The sequence below is a fragment of the Scyliorhinus canicula genome, chromosome 14 (assembly GCF_902713615.1).
Source record: "Scyliorhinus canicula chromosome 14, sScyCan1.1, whole genome shotgun sequence".
NCBI lineage: Eukaryota > Metazoa > Chordata > Chondrichthyes > Carcharhiniformes > Scyliorhinidae > Scyliorhinus > Scyliorhinus canicula.
The window spans coordinates 17,379,932-17,404,405 of record NC_052159.1 but is presented as its reverse complement, the minus strand read 5'-3'; the positions used below and the strand labels follow the sequence as shown (position 1 = coordinate 17,404,405).

General features: G+C 47.9%; 1 protein-coding gene across 2 annotated transcripts in view; it reads right to left on the bottom strand.

Moving 5' to 3' along the window:
• Positions 1 to 1,774: 1,774 nt before the first annotated feature.
• The window catches only part of LOC119977626 (P2Y purinoceptor 8-like), a 54,343-nt gene continuing 31,643 nt past the window's right edge, over positions 1,775 to 24,474 (bottom strand). For both annotated transcript variants that reach the window (XM_038818770.1, XM_038818769.1), the window contains 2 exons: positions 10,387 to 10,468; positions 1,775 to 5,311 (listed from right to left, as the gene is read on the bottom strand). In XM_038818770.1, coding sequence (XP_038674698.1) covers positions 4,271 to 5,260 — 990 coding nt within the window. In that variant the 5' untranslated portion in view covers positions 5,261 to 5,311; positions 10,387 to 10,468 and the 3' untranslated portion in view covers positions 1,775 to 4,270. The remainder of the gene's footprint in view (positions 5,312 to 10,386; positions 10,469 to 24,474) is intronic.

Genomic DNA, 24,474 nt, shown 5'->3' with positions numbered 1-24,474 from the left:
GAGCTGGTCTTGCCGACGACGTTAGTTTTCCCCTGTAGAAGAAAATTCAAAGTGTGGTATTTTCCAGAGAAAAACTCCCCCAACTCCAAAGAAATTGGCACGATCTTTGCGAAAGGGTACTAAGTCCCCGAACGAGCATGTTGTGGTGGTATGATTAGCATAGCTGCCTGCCATTGGTGCAGAACACCGGCTTACCATTGGCCCTGGTCGGTCATGTGCCTCTCCACCGGTTGGTTGAGACCAGTCATGTGACGGCTCCCCGATTGGTCGAGAGGCTGAGTTAATTATAAATACCCAGTACTCCCGGCGGTCGTCCTTCTACTGTAATCGACCGCACGGCAAAACATCTAGTATACTAAAGCCATACTTTTGTTCAGCAACTCGTCTCGCGTTCAATTGATGGTACATCACACGTTTAGCCACATGTTTCCCGGCACTCGCAGTGCCGAGAAACACATGACTATTCAACGTCTCTCGCGTTGAATCAGGGGCCTGAATGCATGGCTGAGGCCGCACATCGCCCCATTTTTTTACAATGGGGAGCTCCGCTCATCAGAACTCCCGGTTGTAGTGAGAGATCAGGATACCATTTAAAAATGGCGTCCCGATCTCCGAGGCCCACAAAACAAATCCTCGACCCTCCCCCCCAGCCCGAACACAACATAGGAAGGTCCCCTGTCTCCCATCGCGCGTATGCAAAAAATGCCAGCTTGGCACCTTGGCAGTGCCAGGGCACCACCGTGCCCAAAGGGCATGCAGCTGGGGTCCTCCAATTCCCCTTGGAGACCCCCATGAATGCCTTTCCATCTGGTCCCGTTTGTGGGGACCAGTACCAAACGGCGCTCGCCCGAGGTCCCCGAGGCATCCCAAAATCTCAGGTACCTTGGGAATCTGCACATTAGAGTAAGGCTTACTGACCTGCTCTAATATGCAGATTTGCCAAAAACTAATCCCGCTCATTGTGGGCGGGATTCCCCTTGCAAAGCCTCGCGGATTTGCGTTGAATCTTGCGAGGCATTGCGAGTTGGGTAGATCCCGGCAGTCGGATCTCCCGGCTTTCAACGGCTACTCTCCACCGCAGTGAACTTCTCTTCCGGCGCAGCGTGGCCGGAAGATCGCGCCCAATGTCTAGCTTGGGTGAATACCAGTCTGGACTGCACCCAAACACCTGCCGAACCTGCCCAAAATGACACTTAATCATTTTTGGGGAAAATTGTGCCCTTTATATGTTTAAAGGTAAGATTCCTAATAAGCAGGGGGGGGGGGGGGGTGCTGAAAGCTTATTAGGGGCAGGCAGGAGTGTGAGTTGAGGTTACAATCACAATCAGATCAGCCATGATCTTACTGAATAGCGGAGCAGGCTCGAGGGGCCGAGTGGCCCACTCCTGCTCCGAACTTGTATGTAGATTGAACTCGGGATCTCTTTCCCCAGCCCTGCAATAGTAGCTCGTGCCAACGTCAGGGCAAGGCTCACGGCTGAACTAGTGTGGCAACACCCATGGTGGCCTGAATGCCATGAGGTGTGGTGATGCCTTGATCAGTTTAATACAGGACTCTTACTGCCAAAAGACAGCAAGAAAATTCTATTAAATCAACATGGATTTCTTTGTTAGCTGAGAATACAGTGTTGATTCTGGCAAATCCGATCCCATTAACACTATTGATGTATTACTAACTGGTAAATTGATTAATGTGTCATGTCGTTGTCTCCAGGTGGACCCAGGCTACGGTTTATGATCATCCATGGTTTCCCATTTAGACTAGGACACAGTGATAGGCTCCAAAGCAGTTTATTGACATAATTTACACACGGAGATAATTAGCACATTAGCAGATTATTTATTATTTACATTGCACAATTCAGTGTGTTACTCCGGAAGTAACTCTTTCCCGTACCAGCCTCCCCGAACAGGCGCCGGAATGTGGCGACTAAGGGCTTTTCACAGTAGCTTCATTTGAAGCCTACTTGTGACAATAGCAATTTTCATTTCATTCATTGACAAAATGCTACAAGTAGGCAGCTGATTTATCGATAAACAACCTCAAGCCTGAATTTCACCGTCTAACAGATGCAGAGTCCAATCTCCCTCAGGCTCCCTGTTGTTATTGATCTATTTACAGAGCTATAGCTGCACATTCTCCAGATGTCCGCGAAATCTCCACTATCAATGAATTTCTTCTGAAATGAATCGCTGCCGTTTGGTCGGCATTATCTGTACCAGTTTTCACACAGCAGGGTCCCACCGGCTGCTTCTAACATCAATGTGCCATTATTCTGTTTTAGTTGTATTGGATGAGAAATAGATTTTGATCAGGAACCCGAAGCACGTCTCCCATTCTTCCTCGACTACTGCCATGGGATTGTTTATCTGTACCTGAGCAATTGTTGCGAAACCATGCAGAAATGACTGATCCAAGAAAAAAGCACCTCTGACAATGAACCACTTTCTATGCACCAAAGTCTAGATTATGGAATAAACTTTCCTCCATGATCTCGACTGTATTCATGACAGACAACGGTGTAAAACAGGGCAACACTATGGGACGGGTCCTCATGGCAACCTCTTGACTCCAAAGCTCCTTTTTGGATTCCTCACACTTTGACCCTATCTCTCGAATGCAAGAACCCTTCCAGGAACCCAAGGTAAATGGAGCATTAACTACAAAGCGGGAAAATGGGTTGGGATTATGGCAGAGTGGGAAACTTCAAAGAAGGAAATCCTGCTCTTTGTATCAAGTTCTGACTTGGGGACCGAGGACTCATCATCCTCCAACTTAGTGATGTTGCCCTGCCTCAAATATCACCAAAAACCGATGATCCGGTTATTTATTTCATGGTAATCTGTGGGGGGGAACTTGCTATTAGGAAATTGGTGCTTCCCTACCTTACAGGAGTGGCCACACTTCAAGAGTGCTTCAGTGGCTGTGAAGCATTTGGGACATCCTGAGGTCATAAAAGTTGCTATGTAAATGCAAGTTCTTTTTCTTTGTACTGCATCCTCAGAGCACCCAAAATGCAATGTGTATTTTTGTGGTTGTTGTTGTGAAGCAGGCAAGTCCTGTGACCACCATCTCACTGCCCCGCCGAACAGCTCATTGAACAACCCTCGACAGAGAGAAGCTGAACGTCAGGCGATAATTTACACTGCGTTCCACATTAATGCCATGCCAATCTTACTTCTCTCGACATCCCTGCTGTTAAATCAATTATACGCTTGCCAATTGAAGTACAGCTCCTCAAATGGTGCAGTATATTTGGTGCGGACTGCAGGTTCCATTCTTTCATTACTACTTGGGAGATTCCCACTTCTGAATGGTTCTCTTTTGATTGAAGATGCCGTCATTACTTGCTGCCACTTTCCGAGGGTGGCGTAGGATATCTACCGCAGGAAGCAGCCTATTGGCTCTACCAGTGCATGTCGGTGTTTATGTTCTATTCAAGTCTCCTCCCAGCCTGCCTCATCTAAATCTATCAACGTAATCCTCTATCTCCTTCTCCCTTCTCATATGCTGGCATGCGAGCAGAATAGCTGGTACATCAAGAATGTTGGATTTCAAGCCAGTGATAAATAATTCAACCTTCTAGGAGAAACAATGGACGGGATTTTCCCAATGTCTGCATGTTGGCTTTATCTTTCAACGGAAAGAATGGCTGTTGCGGGTGAAAACTTTACAAGGGTTGTTGGATTGTCCGGGAAGTTTTGTGATCTAACGGTAGTGTCCCGACCTCTAGACCAGAAGCTCCAGGCTTCGCTTCAGAAGCTGGAGGCCAGTGAAGTTGTGTTCATGACGCGGCCAAACAGATTGATTGTCAGACCGTAAATCCTTCCAATCTGACTGATTTCAGGTGGTGAGGGCAGGGAGAGTTTCCTGGTCACCTGCACTGCAGAAGGCAGCGGCAAACCACTGCAGTACTTTGCCAAGCCCGTGATCATTAGCCAATCCATTGGAAGTCCATGGCTGCCAACACCCTCGCAGGGAAGGAGCAGGAACGAGTTGTCACTCTTCAACAGCTCCAGGCGTGCCGGGACGAAGAGCACAATTCTGGCGTGAAGTCTTGATGGTTTGGTACTGAGGATCAGTCGCCATGTTTTCATATCGCGGAGCTGCAGCTTTTTTGCAGATCATGCCAGGTACCCACTCACTGTCCTTGAGAAAACTGGACTGAGAGTAGCCCCTGGCCACCATCCCCACCCATGGATGGTCTGAGGGACAACAATAAGTTTGATATGAGTGGCGAGTTTCTTTACTGGCTCAATCAGCACCAACACTACTGACTGCCTTGAGCTGCCAGAGGTACGGTGTTGCTTAAGGTCTTGTCACTCACGTCCACGGGGATGCAAGTGCAAAGTGCCTGGACCTTCCGTCTAAACTCCTTTGAGGCAAAGTAGTACAACAAAGGATCAAAGCAGCCATTTAAGCTGTTCAGAGTCAGCGAGAGCTTATAGAGGATGTAGATTGGCCTCTTCTGTTCTGACAGGACAAAGTGCGCTATCATAACTATCTGAGTGGGGAGGTAGCAGATGGCGAAGGCAAGCAACACAACAAGTGTCAAATAAACAATCTGCTTCCTGGACTCTCTCATTTGAGTTATCGGGGTCCTAAGCAGAGTCCGGATAATTCTGGAATAGCACAGCACCATGACAATGAAAGGAACAAGGAAAAACAGGATGATCTGTGCCGAGTAGTAGAGGTAGAAATAATACATTTCGGGAAACATATCCTGACGTATAATGTCGAAGCATGTGGTAATTTTCAGAGCCAGCACTTGATAGGTCAACTCAGTGTACATCAGAGGCAAATGGACGAATAAGACAAAGAACCAACTGAGAAGGCACAGAAAGATGGCGGCTTTTACCGTGCGAAGGTGAGAGGTGTGCAACGGGTGCACGATTCCAAGGTAACGCTCCACACTTATCCACATGACCGTCAGGATTGAGCAGTGCGTGTTTCCGTAAAAGAGAACAGTCACCATTCGGCACAGCGGGTCGCCCACCTGCCAGTTATTCCTGTTCCAATGGTAGGTGATCTGGAACGGCAGCGCCAAGCTGTACAGCAGATCGGAGATGGCCAGGTTGATGGAAAAGACCATGGTCGGGGTCTTGGGCCACATGCGGCAGCAGAGGAGCCAGAGGGAGATGGTATTGAGAGGAGTGCTGATGATGAAGATGGTCAGATAGATGGCAGGCAAGGTGCGATGGAGCATAGTGTTGCTGAGCATCTGGATTGTAGAGTTCTGTATTGGATTTGTGGAGTTCATTGTTCAGCAGGGCCTCCGAGAGGTTATTTACAAGGATTAAGAGTCAAAATCCTGAGAAAAGAAACATTAAAAAAAAGGTTCAGATTTCATGTATCATCTACAAAGTAATGAGAGTTATGATACTGGAATGGGGATCTGTTAGCTCAGTTGACTGGAGAGCTGGTTCGTGATGTGGACCGATGCCAACAGCACGGGTTCAATTCCCGTACCGGCTGAAGTTATCCATGAAGGCCTCGCCCTCCCAACCTTGCCCTTTGCCTGAGGTGTGGTGATCCTCAGGTTAAATCACCACGAGTCAGCTCTCTCTCAAAGGAGAGCAGCCTATGGTCCTCGGGAGCAATGGCGACATGTAGATTTTTTTTTTACCGAAATGGTACTGGTGACGAGGGATTACAGTTATAGGTAGACAGGAGAAATTGTTCTCCTTATAAGATCCCGAGGGGATTTAATGGGTTGGATACCAGGAGGATGTTTCCATTGTGGGAGAGAGCCAGGGGACACAATTTAAGGATAAGTGGTCTACCGTTTATGACTGAGATGAGGAGTTGGGGGGTTTAAATTAGTCTGTGATGTTGTCTGCCCCAGCGAGAAGTGGAGGCTGAGTCATTTTAATCTGAGGAGTATCTTCACAGATCCTCACTTTTTTGCACTTCCGGAATTCGTGGCGAAAGGATTCCCGAGCTGATTATCAACCTGTTGATCCGCTTTCTGAACGCTCCTTCCGTGGCTAACTATTGCTGGTGTTGGATTTTAACCTGGAGCTGCAAGGACACTATCACTGCATCATTGGACTTCCTGCGGGTTCATGGAATTTATTCAAGGCAAAGTTGGGCAGATTTTAGATGGACAGGGGAGTCAGGGGTTGTGGGAGGGCAGGCGGCAAAGTGGAGTCGACACCACAACCAGATCAGCAATGATCTTATTGAATGGCAGAGCTGGTCCGAAGGGCTAAATGGCCTACGTTCCCATGTCCCTTAGGAGGTTACAAGGTCATTTGATAGAGATGTTCAAAACCATGAAGGGTTTAGGTCGAGTAAATAAAGAGACGCTGTTTCCAAAGACTGAAGGATCGTTAAAGAGAGGGCACAGGTTGAAGGTGGTTGGGAAAAGAATCGTTGGCCGCACGAGGAAAAAAAAACTTTATGCAATGAGTGGTTAGGACCTGGAATGCTCCGCCTGTGAAAATATGGACAATTGCGTGAAGGTTACGGGTTGTTGATAGCCCACTCAGTTTCCCTGAATATTCAGGTATCGGACATAGGTTTCAAATGATTTCAGACGCTCATGCGAACACAAATGATGACAAAAATAATTCAATTTGGGGGCAGCACGGTGGCACAGTGGTTAGCACTGCTGCCTATGGCTCGGAGGACCCGGGTACGAATCCTGGCCCTGGGTCACTGTCCGTGGGGAGTTTGCACATTCTCCCCCTGTCTGCATGGGTTTCATCCCCACAACCCAAAGATATGCAGGGTAGGTGAACTGGCCACGCTAAATTGCCCCTTAATTGGAAAAATAAATAAATTTTTAAAAATACGTATTCAGTTTGCATTACGATGGGAAATGGGAAAACATGGGATCAGCGTTAAGTTCAAAGGCCGGGCTTTGAAAGGGACGGATATTTTCTGGGACTTTTCTTCTTCTAAATGTTTCAACGGCTTCAGTCATTACATTAACCGTTCCGCAGATGAACAACTTAGGAGCAAATATTACTGGGGAAAGGGTTAATTCCAGTACCACACTGCCGACACCATCATACTTCCTGAGTATAAACTGATATACGGTGCTCTGTATTTCTGTCTCAATAACTAATTACCATTAAAAATAAATAAACAGGTACAAAAAATTGCATTAGGCTAATCGATAATTCTTTATTTGAAACAGTGAGATGGGTTTGCTGGCAACACCAGAAATCTTTCAATGATGTTATCTCCAATTGCAATACGCAATGAAAACCAGCCCTTATTTATTTCCTGTGAGAACAAAGATTTGATATCGACAGGTTTTGAAATCAATGTGGAGATGCTGCAAAAATTGAGGGCATGAATTTCTTATAGATCTCTTGCTCATTGGATAGCAACATCTTATTCGATGTCATTACTCTAACCACAATTCTAACACAGGCCCTGCCCTGCGTTTAGAGGATTAGCACCTCAGAAGATAGGTTAACTCCTCTGATAAAATAACAACGGAATTGTGTGCAGGTGCCGAGGACACTAATATTTTTTGCAGCGTGACTTTCAGACCTAGATCTTTTCTCTTCTGTTGGTGTAGCTTTAGTAAGTGAGTAAAGTCGCCATAGTCCCAGAGGACCGTAGGCTGCTTTCACCCTTTTGACTGGTGGTGATTTAACCTGAGGATTACCACACCTCAGGCGAGGGGCAAAGTTGCGAAGGTGAGGCCTTCATTGAATAACCTCAGCCGGTACAGGGATTGAGCACTGTTGGCCTCGCTCTGCATCACGAACCAGCTATCCAGCCAACTGAGCTGAACAGGCTTTAGCACAGATGCTTAAAGGCACCCAAATCACCATCACCTGGGATGCAAGGCAGCATGGCCAAAAGATGTTCTGATCAGTTTGGGGGATGGGCATTCCTGGCACAAGTTCAAATAAATATCTCCAGGGCCATCTGAAGGCAGCACCAGGGGGCTCCCTTTTGATTATCCTACCTCTGTAAACCATGAAGGCAACACATGATATAAACAAGCAAAAAGTAGTGACATTATGTTAAACCTGCATCAAACCTTGGTTAGGTCACAGTTTTAGAGCAGGCATTGTCAAACCCAGGGGCTTGACCCGCAGGTGGGTCCCGGGAGGGTCGAGGAGCCGTCCGTCGCGGCGCTCCCAATCGCGCAAATCTGCGCGCAACAGTCGCAGCAGCCGGCTGTTAATAACGCCGGCTGCAAGCGGCCTTCAAAATGGCTGCGATCATGTAAAACAAATACGGCCGCACTGCGCATGCATGCCTGATCATCGGTGACCAGTGCGGCCCCTTTCTTTTTAAACGGTCGCAGCTTTTTGTTTTACAAGTACAGGTGGGGGGGGTTTATTCATTTATTTTATTCATTTCATTTTTCTTTTTCTTTACAAGTTCGGGGGGGGGTTTATTTGATAAAATTTTACAGGAAAAATATGCAAAACTTTGGATAGATGGAGATTCCATACTTTCCGACACTGGAAGGCTTCACCTTCATCCAACAGGTTCCATTGGAGGAGCGTGTACGAGGGCCAAAGGGACCCAAAACCATTTCCTCCATTTTTGTCAGCAGCAAACAAGGTAAGAGAAAATGGTGGGTCGTGCAGGTCGGCCGGCGTGGGTCGCGAAGGACGGCCGGCGTGGGTCGCGAAGGACGGCTGGCGTGGGTCGCCAAGGTCGGCTGGCGTGGGTCGCCAAGGTCGGCTGCCGTGGGTCGCGAAGGTCGGCCGGCGTGGGTCGCGAAGGACGGCCGGCGTGGGTCGCGAAGGTCAGCTGGCGTGGGTCGCCAAGGTCGGCTGGCGTGGGTCGCCAAGGTCGGCCAGGTTGGGTCCCGAAGGTTGGTCGTTTGGTAAAAATGGGTACCCGGAAAAAAAGTTTGAAGAACACTGTTTTTTAGAGTACTGCGTGCAATTCTGGTCATCATATTCCAATTATGCATGGAGCTATGGTGCAGAGGAGAATTGCAAGGATATTACCAGAAATATGCGGATACATCGGGAAAGGATTGACAGGCTGGGTCTGTTTCCAGGGGATGACCTAGTAGAGGTCTTTAAAATGATAGAGGGCTTTGGTGGAATGGAGACAGGGAGAATTGTTCCCCCTTGTGGGCAGCAGCATAGCTGGAGGCCATCAATATAAGATCATCGTCGAGAAATCCAGCAGGGAATTTGGGAGAAACATCTTTACACTCAAATAATGGGGCAAAGGTGGAGAGCGTGACCAAAAGAAGCAGTTGGAGCAAACAGCACTTAAAGGGATAGACAAGTGTGTGAGGGAAGAGAATGGATGGCTACAATGATTGTTTTAGAAAAGATGGACGAGAGTTTGATACAGCATAAACATTGGCATGGGCTGGTTCAGCCAATGTTTTTGTGCCGTACATCCCACGTATGTGTGGCAACATGCCCCTATGAGGGGAGGGCGATTTCCCAGAGGAACATGTGACCCGATTGGCCAATGGACCCGGAGTGCGTGAACCCCGGGGAGGGTGTGGTCAGCACAGGTTCCCAGTTAGTTAGCGGTTTGAAGTCTTGATACATGGTAGCTGTTATCTCACTCTCTGTACATCATTTTTTTATTTTAATAAACCGTTCATTCATTTATCTGTCTGGAGTTCGCCGATCTGTCAGGAAATCACAGTCTGTAAGCCCACGTAACCAGCACTGTCGAAGCAAGTCACTTATCTTGTTGGATTTCGGGGACACTGCGCGCTGCAACATTTCTAAAGCACTTTCTTCGCTGGAAAGACACTTGGGATATATTGAGGGTGTGAAAAATGTTGCATCAATAACAACATTTCAGTGTCACAGATAGACCTGCATTTATTAGTGATGACTGGTCACGACAAAGTTCTTTCCGGCCAATGAAGGTACTTTTGGAGTGGGGCCATTGCTACATTGTAGAAACAAACAACAATGTGATACCAACTAGTTCATCAGTGACACGGATTGAGGGATAACTATTGGTCAGGCCGTCAGGGAGAACACATACCACTCCTTCCAAATAGTGATATGGGATTCTTTTCATCTGCCCAAGCAGTCAGCTGGGGCCTCGGTTTAATGCCACGCCTGGAAGGCAGCATTACCGACAGTGCTGCACTCTCTCAGCGCTGCACCCGAGTGTCAAACTTGATTTGTGTGCTCAAGCCTTCAGAGTGGGACTCGACCCTCGTAAGGTTAAGGGGGGGGGGGGGGGGGGGGGGGGGTTGTTGGGTTATGGGTATAGGGTGGATACGTGGGTTTGAGTAGGGTGATCATTGCTCGGCACAACATCGAGGGCCGAAGGGCCTGTTCTGTGCTGTACTGTTCTATGTTCTATGAACCCGGACCCTTGGAACTGCGAGTATGTACTACCTACCTAGCCAGGGGGTGGCAGCCACAGAGCCAAGATAGAAAAGGAAAGGAATAAGTTACATGGATGTATTCAAACCTTTCTGGATGTCTCCAAATGCTTCAGAGTTGAAGAGTGCTGACTCTTGTCACATTCAGCACCTGGGGAACGCCATGCATATCTATAACGAAATGGATCAGTCACCAAATCAGATAATCAACAATAAACATTCTGTGCAAGGAGTTAGAAATTTAGTAGCTAGAGACGGAAGATAGATTCAGACTGGGAAATGTAATGGTTACAGCACAGAAGGAGGCCATTCACCTGTCGTGTCCATTCTGGCTCTCTGCAAGAGCAATTCACGTAGTGCCAGCCCATTGCCTTTGCCCCCGTAGCCCTGAAAATGCTTCCTCTTTAGATAATGATCGAATTCTCTCTTGGAAGCCACAATTTAGTCTGCCTCCACCACAGTGCACGCCAGATTCTAACCACTCGCGATGTAAAAAATGTTCCTCCTCACGTCACCATTTTTTCTTTTGCAAATCACCTTAAATCAGAATCCTCTGGCTCAGGAACCTGATTATCTCATATGTCATCTCTTGCTCAGAGGGACATTCAGGAGAAGGCTGCTGAGGGTCAGGAACTCACTGCCTGAAAGGGTGGTGGAGGCAGCAACCCTCATCCCGTTAACAAAGTAGTTGGACGTGCACTTAACATACAGGGCTGCAGACCAAGAGCTAGAAAGTGGGGGTCGGCTGGATAGCGGTCACAAACATGACATGTCGAATGTGTCCCTCTGCTGTAAATTTTTTATAGTTCTCTCATTTCGAAGGGGACAGAAGTGTTGGGCTCTCACGCCTGTTCTTCAATATGTGATGATTGTCAGAATTTCAGAATTTCCCATTGTGGGCACCCCCGCGCTGTCAGGAAATTCACGGGCGTGAGTGCGTTACCAGCGACGCGGAGGATCCCAGCGATGGGAGATGCAGCCCATAGTATTCTAGGTATTTGGTGCAGCAAGGGTTAAAAGCCTGGGTTAGTGTGTGTATGACTGCCGCAGTAGTGCTTTGTCAAATCCTCTTTTGCATGACAGCTAGGCTTTTTTGTGGAGCCATAGGTGCAATTAAAGCATCATAAAAGATGGGCTAATGGACTTGTATTTATATTAAGAGGGTTGCCTTCTTTGTTAATTAGAGACATTGGGTGGGACTTACCGACGAACCCGCGGCATGCCTTTCAGCGGTGGAGGTGGGCCCCAGCGGGATTTACTGATCCCGCCGTTGTCAACGGTATTTCCCGTTGATTGCACCCCTCGTCGTCAGGAAACCTGTGCACCCTCGTGGGACTGGACAAACATGCTGGCGTGAACAGCCGGTAAATCCCGCCCTTTTGTGTTCAGTTCAGTGAGATGGTATAGTTAATGGGAGGAGTCAGGGGTTGAAGCAGTCAGATGTTGAGGTTCACAGGGTTAGTTTTTGGCTGCAAGTGGAGCTGAGAAGGTTCTGGAGAAATACAGCCAGATAGTCTGCATTGTTCTGACAGGGGGTCAGGTCTTTCTTTAAAGCAGTCTCACTTTCTCTTTTTTTAAATAAATTTAGAGTACCCAATTCATTTTTTCCAATTAAGAGGCAATTTAGCGTGCTCAATTCACCTACCCTGCACATCTTTGCGTTGAGGGTGCAAAACTCATGCAAACACGGGGAGAATGTGCAAACTCCACTCGGACAGTGACCCAGAGCCGGGTCGAACCTGGGACCTCGGCGCCGTGAGACTACAATGCTAAACAATGAGCCACCGTGCTTCCCCTCTCAGTATTCTAGAGTCTGCTAACTGTATTTAAAAGTGGATTAGGATCTGAGATGGTTTTATTGTTTGAGTGGCAGTAAAGGTCGCGGTTAAGGGTTATTGTGACACCGTATTGATTAGCATTGTTTAAGGGGTCATTGTAAGCTATTTACTTATGTGATGTTTAAGATATTTTAATACTGTGTTCGTAATAAACTTTGTTTTAATATACCATATCCTGATTTCTTCATGAAATCACTCCTGGAGTGAGCTATCTTACAAAATTAAAATAAGATATTGGAGTTTCCGTCCAGTATCCGAGCCACTGTTGGGGTCTTGTCTGCGATCGTAATAAATACATTGCATCACTCTCGTTTAACCAACGACTCTGTAGAAGAGTCACACGGACTCAAAACGTTAACTCTCTTTCTCTCTCCACAGATGCTGCTGGACCTGCTGAGTTTACCCTGCATTTTATGTTTCTATTTACTAGCGACCACTTTTCAGCACCATCAAGATTTGCGTTTTGCTTGTACCTCAGAACATCACAGCTCTATATCCTAGAACTACCACAATTAATGAATCGAGTCACAATGAAGATCTAGATACTGGGCGACATGCTTCAGCCACGACACCACAATGAGAAAAACATGAAGAACTTGTCAGTCGAGATTTTCCGATATGATGGTTGTTTACACCGAGAGTGTTGGAAAGAAGTTTTGCACTGACTCATGTATTGTTTGTAGCCAATTTTATGAGTTCAGTTCAAGATTGGCTTTGGAGGGTAAAGCCAGGCGCAAATCTGGACATCACCTCACAGCGCAAACTCATGCTGGGAAGGCACAAGCTATTGTGCGCTTCTGGAAACAAATTCTGTCACAATGGCGGCGTGCAAATTGGTGGAACATACAAATGAAGCACGCCAAAATCCATGAGGTGTTCTTCCCTCAATACTTGAATTTCAGAAGTGAGGCACCTTTCTCTTTACTTACAAGATGGCTGTTAAAAACATTAGGCACGAGAAGCAGGCTTAAGATGCCTGAGCAGGAGAGGAACTCTGTTGTCGTTACCTCAAGGTGTGGTAAAACCATAAATCCAGAGATTACTATTGGCACAAACGGCAGATCATTGCTTGATGACTAATGACCCTATGACCTCAGATAGCCCACTTTTGTTCATTCTTATTCATTCGTGGGATGTGAAAAGACCAGCTTTTGTTCCCCATCCCGAATTGAGAAGTAATCTTGCGCCCCCGTCTTGAATGAATGCAGCCAAATGATCGGCAGAGCCGTTAACGTAAAAACATCGAAAATAGTAACAGGAGGCTGCCATTTGGTCCTTCAATCCTGCTCCACCATTCATTTTGATCAGGGCGGATCATCAAGTTCAATACCCTGATCCCATCTTCCCCCCGTATCCCCTCATCCCTTTAGCCCCAATAGCTATATCGAATTCCTTCTTGAAATTACACAATGTTTTGACATCAACTACTTTCTTTGGTAGTGGTTAGCACAATTGCTTTACAGCTCCACGGTCCCAGGTTTGATTCCCATCTTGGGTCACTGTCTGTGCAGAGTCTGCACATCCTCCCCGTGTGTGCGTGGGTTTCCTCTGGGTGCTCCAGTTTCCTCCCACTGTCCAAAGACGTGCAGGTTAAGTGGACTGGCCATAATAAATTGCCCTTAGTGTCCAAAATTGCCCTTCGTGTTGGGTGGGGTTACTGGGTTATGGGGATAGGGTGGGGGTGTGGGCTTGGGTAGGGTGCTCTTTCCAAGAGCCGGTGCAGACTCGATGGGCCGAATGGTCTCCTTCTGCGCTGTAAATTCTATGATTCTATGAATTCTTATAAACCCCATTGACGGGCCGGCGTAATGGAGCATTCCGCCGGTGGGGTGAAACTGAAATGTGGTGGGGCGGACAATTCAGCCCGTGGGATTAGAAAGGGCACCTGACTGTCTCGGGCTGGCATGGACAAGATGGGCTGAAAGGCCTCTTTCCACGCTGTAACTTTTCTATGAATCTATTCTATGAGACATTTGCTACAGATGCGGTTGTCAGTGATTACAATGCTCTCCACAAACACCCACATGTTGCAGCTGGGCACACCACCAGCGCAAGCTGCCACCCCTTCTTTCGCTAATTCAATTAGTCAGTGCTTTCAACCATCTTAACTTATTGCTTTTGATCAAGTTAACTTGCAGCTTTAGTCTTTGAAAGGAATTACTTGATTTAATTTCAGTTATGGCGAGATTAAATTAACAAAATGTCATTACAAATGTTGGACGAAAAGAGCATCACCTCCTTCAGCCTCTGCAGTGAACTCCCACCTGCAACAATTCTCACATTTTGCAGTCTGTTTGTCGACTGAAGCACCAGTGGGTGCACCACTGGGCGGCATGGTAGCACTGTGGTTAGTACTGTTGTTTCACAGTGCCAGGGTCTAAGGTTCGATTCCCGGCTGGGTCACTGTCTGTGCGGAGTCTGCACGTTCTCCCCGTGTCTGCACGGGTTTCCTCCGGGTGCTCCAGTTGCCTTCCACAAGTCCCGAAAGACGTGGTGTTATGTGAATTGGACATTCTGAATTCTCCCTCAGTCTATCTGAATAGGCGCCAGAATGTGGTGACTAGGGGATCTTCACAGTAATCTGATTGCCCTGTTCAATGTAAGCCACCTTGTGATAATAATAAAGATTTAAAAAAAAATAATAATGATTATTACTGTGTACTTTTATAATAATAATCGCTTATTGTCACAAGTAGGCTTCAATGAAGTTACTGTGAAAAGTCTCCAGTCACCACATTCCGGCACCTGTTTGGAGAGGCCGGTACAGGAATTGAACCCGCGCTGCTGGCATTGTTCTGCAATACAAGCCAGCTGTTTAGCCCACTGTGCTAAACCAGTTTTACTAACCTGGATGTGGTGTCGCTGGCTAGGCTAGATCAGCCATGGTTTTATTCAGTGATGGGAAACCGAGACTAGTGAGTGGGCTGCATGTGTAGGCCCCCTTCATCTCAGTGCGCCCCAAGATTGAAATGAGGCTTGTCACTAACCAGCAACCCATGAATAATTTCCATACATTTAATAAATGCCAAAAATGTCACAACGAGTTTCAGAAAATGCTGAGTCATTTATATTTTAATAGAACAATCATCAACTTCAAATGGTAAAAACAAAAAGATTTTGGCTTTAATTAGACGCAGAGGGAGCGCACGGCTCTGACCGTCAATTTGTGGGCAATCAGCACACAGCCCATTTCACGTTCCCTTGCCTTGCATGCGTTTCGCTTTAGTCACGTTCGTCAAAATCTCTGTGGACGAAAATCAGCGGAATCTGGCAGTCCTGTGTGTAGTCAACGGTCAACAAAATGCCTCATGGGCCGTACTCAGTACCCTAATGGGCCGCATATGACCCATGGGCCGGCGGTAGCCACCACTGATCTTATTGAATGGCGGAGCAGGCTCGAGGGGCCAAGTGGCCTACTCCTAATGCATATGCTCGACTGCCCATCCTGATAAAGTGGTGGTGAGCTGCCCTCTTCAAACACTGCAGTCCATGTGGTCGAAATACACCCACAGTGCTATTAGGGAGGGGGTTCCAGGATTTTGACCCAGCCACAGTGAAGGAGTGACATTATAGTTAAAGGTCATGATGGTGTGTGGCCTGGAGGGGAAATTTCAGACAATTGTATTCCGATGTAGCTGCTGCCCTTGTCTTTCTGGATTGTGGAGATCACGGGTTCAGAAGGTTCTATCGAAGAAGCTTTGCTGAGTTGGTGCAGTACATCCTGTAGATGGCCAGGGGGAGCTAGTGCCGTGGTGGTTACCTTGGGTAATGCTCTGGGGACCTGGGTTCGAATCTCACCTTGGTAGATGGTGTAATTTCAATTCAATAAAATGCAAGTTGAACAAAATCTGGAATTGAGCGTTTTCAATTATTGTAAAAATAATCTAGTAAACTAACGTCCTTGAGGGAAGGAAATCTGACTTACCTCATCTGGCCTACATATCTACAGCAGTGTGGTTGACTCTTAAATGCCCTCTGGAATTCCCTAGAAAGCCACTCAGTTGCTGGCTCAACCAACATTGCCACATCCCATGAATGAATATTTTAAAAATCACACAGCGTCGGGGGAGTGAATGTGTAAGGTGGTGAATGACGTGCCAATCAAGTAGGCTGCTTTGTTCTGGATAGTGTTGAGCTTCTTGAGTGTCGTTGGAGCTGCATTCATCTGGGCAAGAGGAGAGCATTCCATCACACTCGTGAGTTGTGGCTTGTCGATGGTGGGCAGGCCTTGGGGAGTTAGGAGGTGAGATACCTGCCACAGGAATCCTAATCTCAGACCTGTGTGACAAATGTAGCAATTTCAGATGTGTCGTATTCATAGTATTTGGTGCAGTAAGGGTTAAAAGCCTGGATTAGAGTGTGTTTGACTGCCGCAGCCATGTTTTAAAATTAATTTTACTTTGAAAGGCTCGTATATTTGGGGAGCCAGGGGTACCATTCAGCATTATAAAAAGCTTGGGATAATGTAATTTAGTTTTGATTAAGGGGATTCCCTGTGGAGTTAATTGGATTTCAGCTTGGCAAGATGATGTAATTAATGGGTGGAGCTAAGGTATTAGGCATTTTGTAGGAAAAACAGGTCAGTGCATTTTTGGATGAAGCTGTGAGCACAAGTCAAGTTTTGTTCTCTGCAGTTCAGTTAAAAAGAGATTACAGCCTTCAAATAAGAGCAGACTTGTCTGAGCACAGGGGGAGAAGTAGTCTCTGCATGGTTCTGACAGGGGTCAGACCTTTTCTTTAAAGCAGTGTTGAAAGGTCTCTCTTTCTCAAAGAACATCTCTGTAAAACAAGTATTCCTCTGTGTCATTGGTATTTAATAGTGGATTGAGAACTGAGAATGTTTTTACTTTATTGTTTAAGTGGGAATAAAGTAGCAATTAAGGGTATTGTATTCACTGTATTGAGTAGTATTGTTTAAGGGGAAATTGTAAGTTATTTTTGTTCATGATTTTAACACTGTATTAGTAGTAAAGTTTGTTTTAAAATATCATGGGCTGGATTCTCTGTTTTTGGGACTATGTCCCCACACCTTCGTAAAAACTGTGGCCTTTCGCGCCAGAAAAACTAGCGGGAAAGGGCCACATATTCACAGCCCCGCAGGAGCTAGCAGTGATCCGTCGGGAAGCTCGCAGCTTTTGCTGCAGATACGGGCCCCTGCACTTCCGGGTCGGAGGTCACTGAGTCCGCAGCCGCCACACAAGTATCCCGAACGACAGGACCACATTCAAATTAGGCCGTTGGGACTTCGGCCAGTTGAGGGCGGGCATCCAGCAATGACTGCAGGTAGGGGATACGCAGCGCGAATCGGGGAACCGGTCCCGATTCCATGTGAGATATTGCATTCTCCGCCCCGGCGCCGAACGCGATTCTGGTGTCGGGGTGCGGAGAATCCAGCCCCATATCCTTATTTCAGTGTGTTCAGAAGTGTGAAATCACTTCTGGAGCAAGGTATACTTTCCTCATAGTCTTACAAATTTAAATTAAATATCGATGTTTCTGCCCAGTATCCTAACCACTGTTGGGGGCTGGTCTGGAGTTGTCATACCTGCTCTTGTAGCCACAGTATTTAGATGGCTAGCCCAGTTCAGTTTCCGGTCAATGATAACCCCCAGGATGTTGATAGCGGCAGACACAGCGATGGTAATGCCATTGAATGTCAAGGGGAGATGGTCTTATTCTCTCTTATTGCAGATGGTTATTGGCAGGCACATATGTGACATGAATATTACTTGCCACTTCTCAGTCCAATCCTGAATGTTCTTGTTGCAAATGGACATGGACTGCTACAGTATCCGAGGAGTCGTGAATGGTGCTGAACATTGCGCAATCATCAGTGAACATCCCCAATTCTGACCTCATGATGGAGGGAAGGTCATTGATGAAGCAGCTGAAAATGGTTGGGCCTAGGACACTACACACTACCCTGACGAACTGGCCTGACATTCGGTGGTGGGAAAATGTTGGAGTCAATTATTAAGGATGAAATAACTGAGCATTTGGAAAACGGGGACAGGATCGGTCCAAGTCAGCATGGATTCACTAAAGGGAAATCATGCTCGACAAATCATAGATCATAGAATTTATAGTGCAGAAGGAGGCCATTCGGCCCATCGAGTCTGCACCGGCTCTTGGAAAGAGCACCCTATCCAAGGTCAACACTTCCCCCCAGCCCAATAACCCAGCAACCCCACCCAACACCAAGGGCAATTTTGAACACTAAGGGCAATTTATCATGGCCAATCCACCTAACCTGCACATCTTTGGACTGTGGGAGGAAACCGGAGAACCCGGAGGAAACCCACGCACACACGGGGAGGATGTGCAGACTCCGTACAGACAGTGACCCAAGCCGGAATCGAACCTGGGACCCTGGAGCTGTGAAGCCATTGTGCTATCCACAATGCTACCGTGCTGCCCACCGTGCTGGAGTTTTTTGAGGATGTGACCAGTTGAGGGGACAAGGGTGAACCAGTGGATGTTGTATATCTGGACTTTCAAAAGGCTTTTGACAAGGTCCCACACAAGAGATTAGTGAGCAAAATTAAAGCTCATGGTATTGGGGGTAATGTATTGACATCGATAGGGAACTGGTTGGCAGACAGGAAGCAGAGAGTGGGAATAAATTGGTCCTTTTCAGAGTGGCAGGCAGTGACTAGTGGGGTACTGTAGGGTTCAATGTTGGGACCCCAGCTGTTCAATATATACATTAATGATTTGGACGAAGGAATTGCATGCAATATCTCCAAATTTGCAGATGACACTGAGCTGGGTGGCAGTGTGTGCTGTGAGGAGGATGCAAAGAGGCTGCAGGGTGACTTGGACAGGCTGGCTGAGTGGGCAAATACTTGGCAAATGCAATATAATGTGGGTAAATGTGAGGTTTGCACTTTGGTGGCAAAAACAGGAAGGCAGATTATTATCTGAATGGTGGCAATTTAGAAAAGGAGGAAGTGCAACGTGACCTGGGCGTCTTGGTGGAACAGTCGCTGCAGGCTGGCACGCAGGTACAGCAGGCGGTGAGGAAAGCTAATGGCATGCTGGCCTTGGAGAGGATTTGACTATAGGAGTAGGGATGTCTTGCTGCAGTTATACAGGGCCTTGGTAAAGCTACACCTTGAGTATTGTGTGCAGGTTTGGTATCCTAGTTTGAGGAAGGACATTCTTGCTATTGAGCAAAGGTTCACCAGACTAAATCCCGGGATGGCAGGACTGATATATGGAGAAAAACCGAATCGACTGGGCTTGTACTCACTGGAGTTCAGAAGAATGAGAGGCGATCTCATAGAATCATATAAAATCCTGATGGGACTGGACAGGCGAGATGTGGGAAGAATGTTCCCGATGTTGGCTACGTCCAGAACTCAGGGGTCACAGCCTCAGAATAAAGGGTAAGCCATTCAGGACTGAGATGAGGAGGAACTTCTTCTCTCAGAGAGTTGTGAACTTGTGGAATTCTCTACCACAGAAAGCTGTTGAGGTCAGTGTTTGGATATGTTCAAGAGGGAGCTGGACATGGCTCTTGTGGCTAAAGGGATCAAGAGGTATGGAGAGAAAGGAGAAGTGGGATACTGAATTTTCATGATCATATTAAATGGTGGGGCAGACTCGAAGGGCCAAATGGTCTACTCCAGCACCTATTTTCTATGTTTCTATGAACGTCTGCAGCGATGTCCCGGGACTGAGATGATTGACCTCCAACCACCACGGCCATCTTTCTCAGTGCCAGATATGACTTCGACCAGTGGAGAGTTTTTCCTCCGATTCCCACTGAGTCCAGTTTTACCAGGGCTCGATACCACACTCGGCCAAATTCTGCCCTGGCAGTTCAGCTCCTCGCTGCATGTTCAGACTAATGCTGCAATGAGGTCCGGGGCTGATTGTTCCTGGCAGAACCCAAATTGAGCATCAGCGAGTAGGTTATTGCTGAACAAGTGCCACTTGAGAGTACTGTCGGCAACCCCTTCCACCACTGACGGGGCAGTAATTGGTTGAGTTGGATTTGTCCTGTTCTCTGTGGATGACGTTTGTGGTGACTCAGCTTCCTGTTCATTGTAACTCACACCTATTCAACTGTTCATTTTCGGACTGACTGCAATCGCCTGTCAGAGTTATGTGTTGACTAATTAGCAATTTCTTTGACTTGACAGTTTTTAATGTTCTGGGTTAAATGCAAAATGTTAAACTTAAAACTGAACTATATTCTAGTTTGACTGGACTCAAGGAGTCCTGGTTGCTTTGGCAACATGCACTTTTACATGCATGTTGTGATCTGGAGCTATAGATAGGAATGGTAGATGGTCCAACATTTTATCCATGACATGGCTGACCAGGGAATCTTTCCCTCTCTTTTATCTTGTCGTTGGCATATGTTGGAAAGATCCAGATGTCGATACTCATCTTGTTTGGTCACGTTACGAAAGCACCTTCCTTGGTTGTCAAATCCTCACAGTCAGAGAATTTACAGTGCAGAAGGAGGCCATTCAGCCCATCAAGTCTTCACCGACCCTTGGAAAGAGCACCCTACCCAGGCTCAGCACCTCCACCCTATCCCCTTTATCTCCGTAACCCAACCTAACATTTTTGGACACTAAGGGCAATTTAGAACGGCCAATCCACCTAACCAGCACATCTTTGGACTGTGGGGGGAAACCGGAGCACCCAGAGGAAACCCATGCAGACACGGGGAGAACGTGCAGACTCCACACAGACAGTGACCCAAGTCAGGAATCGAACCTGGGATCCTGGAGCTGTGAAGCAACTGTGCTAACCACTGTGCTACCGTGCTGCCATGCTGGGGTGGGACTTGGAATCATAGGAGCAGGAGGAGACCGTTCAGCCCAACAAATCTGCACCCACCCTCTGGGCACCCTACAAGGCCAACTCCTCAGCCCTATCCGTGTAACCCCATCTAACCTGCACATCTTTGGAAACTAAGGGGCGACTTCGCATGGACAATCCAACTCACCTCCACATCTTTGGACTGTGGGAGGAAACCGGAGCACCCAGAGGAAACCCCAGGCAGACATGGGGAGAACGTACAAACTCCACACTGACAGTCAAGGTGGAATTGAACCCGGGTCCCTGGCACTTTGAGGCAGCAGTGCTAATCACTGTGCCACCATGCCGCCCATTGTACTCGGAGCTTTTGGCTCGAAGGCAGAGAGGCTACCCACTATTCCACAAGACTTCTTTCAGATCAACAGACCTCATCCACTATTTATTCGAATCCCACTTGCAGTAAATTCCCAAGGTCTGCTCTCTGTTTGCGATGCACACTTGCCTGCAACCACTATGTGCTGACCACTCTAACATACCAGTCACACAAGATCTTCTCCCAGGTACCTGGTCCACAGTGCCACCAGGAACTGACCAATCTAAACCTGACCTGTACCAATTATACGCAAAACACTGGGAATTCAGGGCAAATCTTGGGAATTGATGAGAAATGGTGTTATCATAGTTTTTAAAATATCATTCCATAACTCAACTGACTGAAATTCCTGCACGAGCAAACTGTTTAGAAATGCAAGTTGAAGGTATGAAACCAGCAAAACAGCCTCAGGAGAGCATGAAGAAAGAGACCAAACCTATAATCTAGATACCCATCGAAACTCAGAGCAGTTTCAAGAAGAGATATTAATGCAAAGTGCTCAACATTGAAACAATGGCTGCCACCGACCAACACACCCAAAACCACTTGGAAATACACAATGGGTGAAGTATTTTAAAGGAAAGCTGCCATCCACTAGAGCGAGATTGCAAGTGACACAGGCAGTGTCCAGAGAGCCTTCAGCAAAGGAAACAAGCTGAAGACTCCTCTCTCTCCCTCCATCTCTTTTGGAATAAGCGTGTTACCCAGGTCAAGAAGCCAGTTCTACAAGGAACCTACTGGCAAACCAATATTTTGTAATAATCTTATAGATAGATTTTTCATCAGTAAGGGAATTGAAGGTTATTGGGATAAGATGGGAGAGTGGAGTTGAGGATTAAATCATAACAGCCATGGTCTCATTGAATGGCGGAGCAGATTCGATGGGCCCTGGGGCCGACTTCAACTCCATGTCTTATGGTCAAGAAACCAGCTAACCTAAATTACCTGCAAAGTTTTAAATCTATGCCTCAAGGACAATCAAAGGACATTTAACCCAATGACCCTTATTTCTGATACGGTATGTTCACATGTGTGCATGTGTGTGCATGTGTGAGCATGTGTGAGCATGTGTGTGCATGTGTGAGCATGTGTGTGCATGTGTGAGCATGTGTGTGCACGGTTGTCAGAGGGCCAAATGCTTGACGTGTGTTTTTACTATTTTTCACTCGGGTTTAAGGGTTAACAAATTTGCTCTTTAAAGAAAAGTGGGTTTGACTGTCTCCCCGCTGCATAGTTTAATTTGGCAAAGGCACATCCTAATAAAAAATAAACGTAGACATTTGTTGTGGCTAACAGAGGAGGTTGAATAGGGGGGGAACCAATTCGCCGCTTCTCACCTGGTCATAACGATGGTCTGAAGGGTAAAAATTTGTAGAGGCGGTGTGTTGGGGTAAGTACCAAATAAGGTAGCCCAGGTGGTGGTCCTCAACTGTTTCTAATTTACATCAATGACTTGGATTGCAGGGGTGTGGAGGGACTGGAGGCTGTAAAGAGGTCCTGAGGCATTGGAGGCAATGCTGAGAGGCACTGGGGCCAGTGCAGAGGTGTGGAGGGACTGGAGGCAATGCAGAGGTGTGGAGGGACTGGAGGCAATGCAGAGGTGTGGAGGGATGGAGGCAATGCAGAGGCGTGGAGAGACTGGAGGCAATGCAGAGGCGTGGAGAGACTGGAGGCAGTGCAGAGGCGTGGAGAGACTGGAGGCAATACAGAGGTGTGGAGGGATGGAGGCAGTGCAGAGGTGTGGAGGGATGGAGGCAATGCAGAGGTGTGGAGGGATGGAGGCAGTGCAGAGGTGTTGAGGCAATGGAGGCAATGCAGAGGTGTGGAGGGATGGAGGCAGTGCAGAGGTGTGGAGGCACTGGGGCCAGTGCAGAGGTGTGGAGGCACTGGGGGCAGAGGTGTGGAGGGACTGGAGGCAATGCAGAGGTGTGGAGGGATGGAGGCAATGCAGAGGTGTGGAGGGATGGAGGCTGTGCAGAGGTGTGGAGGGATGGAGGCAGTGCAGAGGTGTTGAGGCAATGGAGGCAGTGCAGAGGTGTGGAGGGACTGGGGACAGTGCAGAGGTGTTGAGGCAATGGAGGCAGTGCAGGGGTGTGGAGGGATGGAGACAGTGCAGAGGTGTTTAGGCAATGGAGACAGTGCAGAGGTGTGGAGGGATGGAGGCTGTGCAGAGGCGTGGAGGAATGGACGCAATGCAGAGGTGTGGAGGGATGGAGGCTATGCAGAGGTGTGGAGGAATGGACGCAATGCAGAGGCGTGGAGGAATGGACGCAATGCAGAGGTGTGGAGGGATGGAGGCTATGCAGAGGTGTGGAGGGATGGAGGCTGTGCAGAGGTGTGGAGGGACTGGGGGCATTGCAGAGGTGTTGAGGCAATGGAGGCAGTGCAGAGGTGTGGAGGGATGGAGGCTGTGCAGAGGTGTTTAGGCAATGGAGACAGTGCAGAGGTGTGGAAAGTCTGGAGGCAATGCAGAGGTGTGGAGGCAATGGAGACAGTGCAGAGGCGTGGAGGGATGGAGGCAATGCAGAGGTGTTGAGGCACTGGAGGCAGTGCAGAGGTGTGGCGGGACAGAGGCAGTGCAGAGGTGTGGAGAGATGGAGGCAGTGCAGAGGTGTGGAGGGATGGAGGCAGTGCAGAGGTGTGGCGGGACGGAGGCAGTGCAGAGGTGTGGAGGGACAGAGGCAGTGCAGAGGTGTGGAGGGATAGAGGCAATGCAGAGGCGTGGAGGGACTGGAGGCAGTGCAGAGGTGTGGAGGGATGGAGGCAGTGCAGAGGTGTGGAGGGACTGGAGGCAGTGCAGAGGTGTGGAGGGACAGAGGCAGTGCAGAGGTGTGGAGGGATAGAGGCAATGCAGAGGCGTGGAAGGACTGGAGGCAGTGCAGAGGTGTGGAGGGATGGAGGCAGTGCAGAGGTGTGGAGGGACTGGAGGCAGTGCAGAGGTGTTGAGGCAATGGAGGCAGTGCAGAGGTGTGGAGGTACTGGAGGCTGTGCAGAGGTGTGGAGGGATGGAGGCAGTGCAGAGGTGTGGAGGGATGGAGGCTGTGCAGAGGTGTGGAGGGATGGGGCAGTGCAGAGGTGTTGAGGGACAGGAGGCAGTGCAGAGGTGTTGAGGCAATGGAGACAGTGCAGAGGTGTGGAGGGATGGGGGCAGTGCAGAGGTGTGGAGGGACAGGGGGCAGTGCAGATGT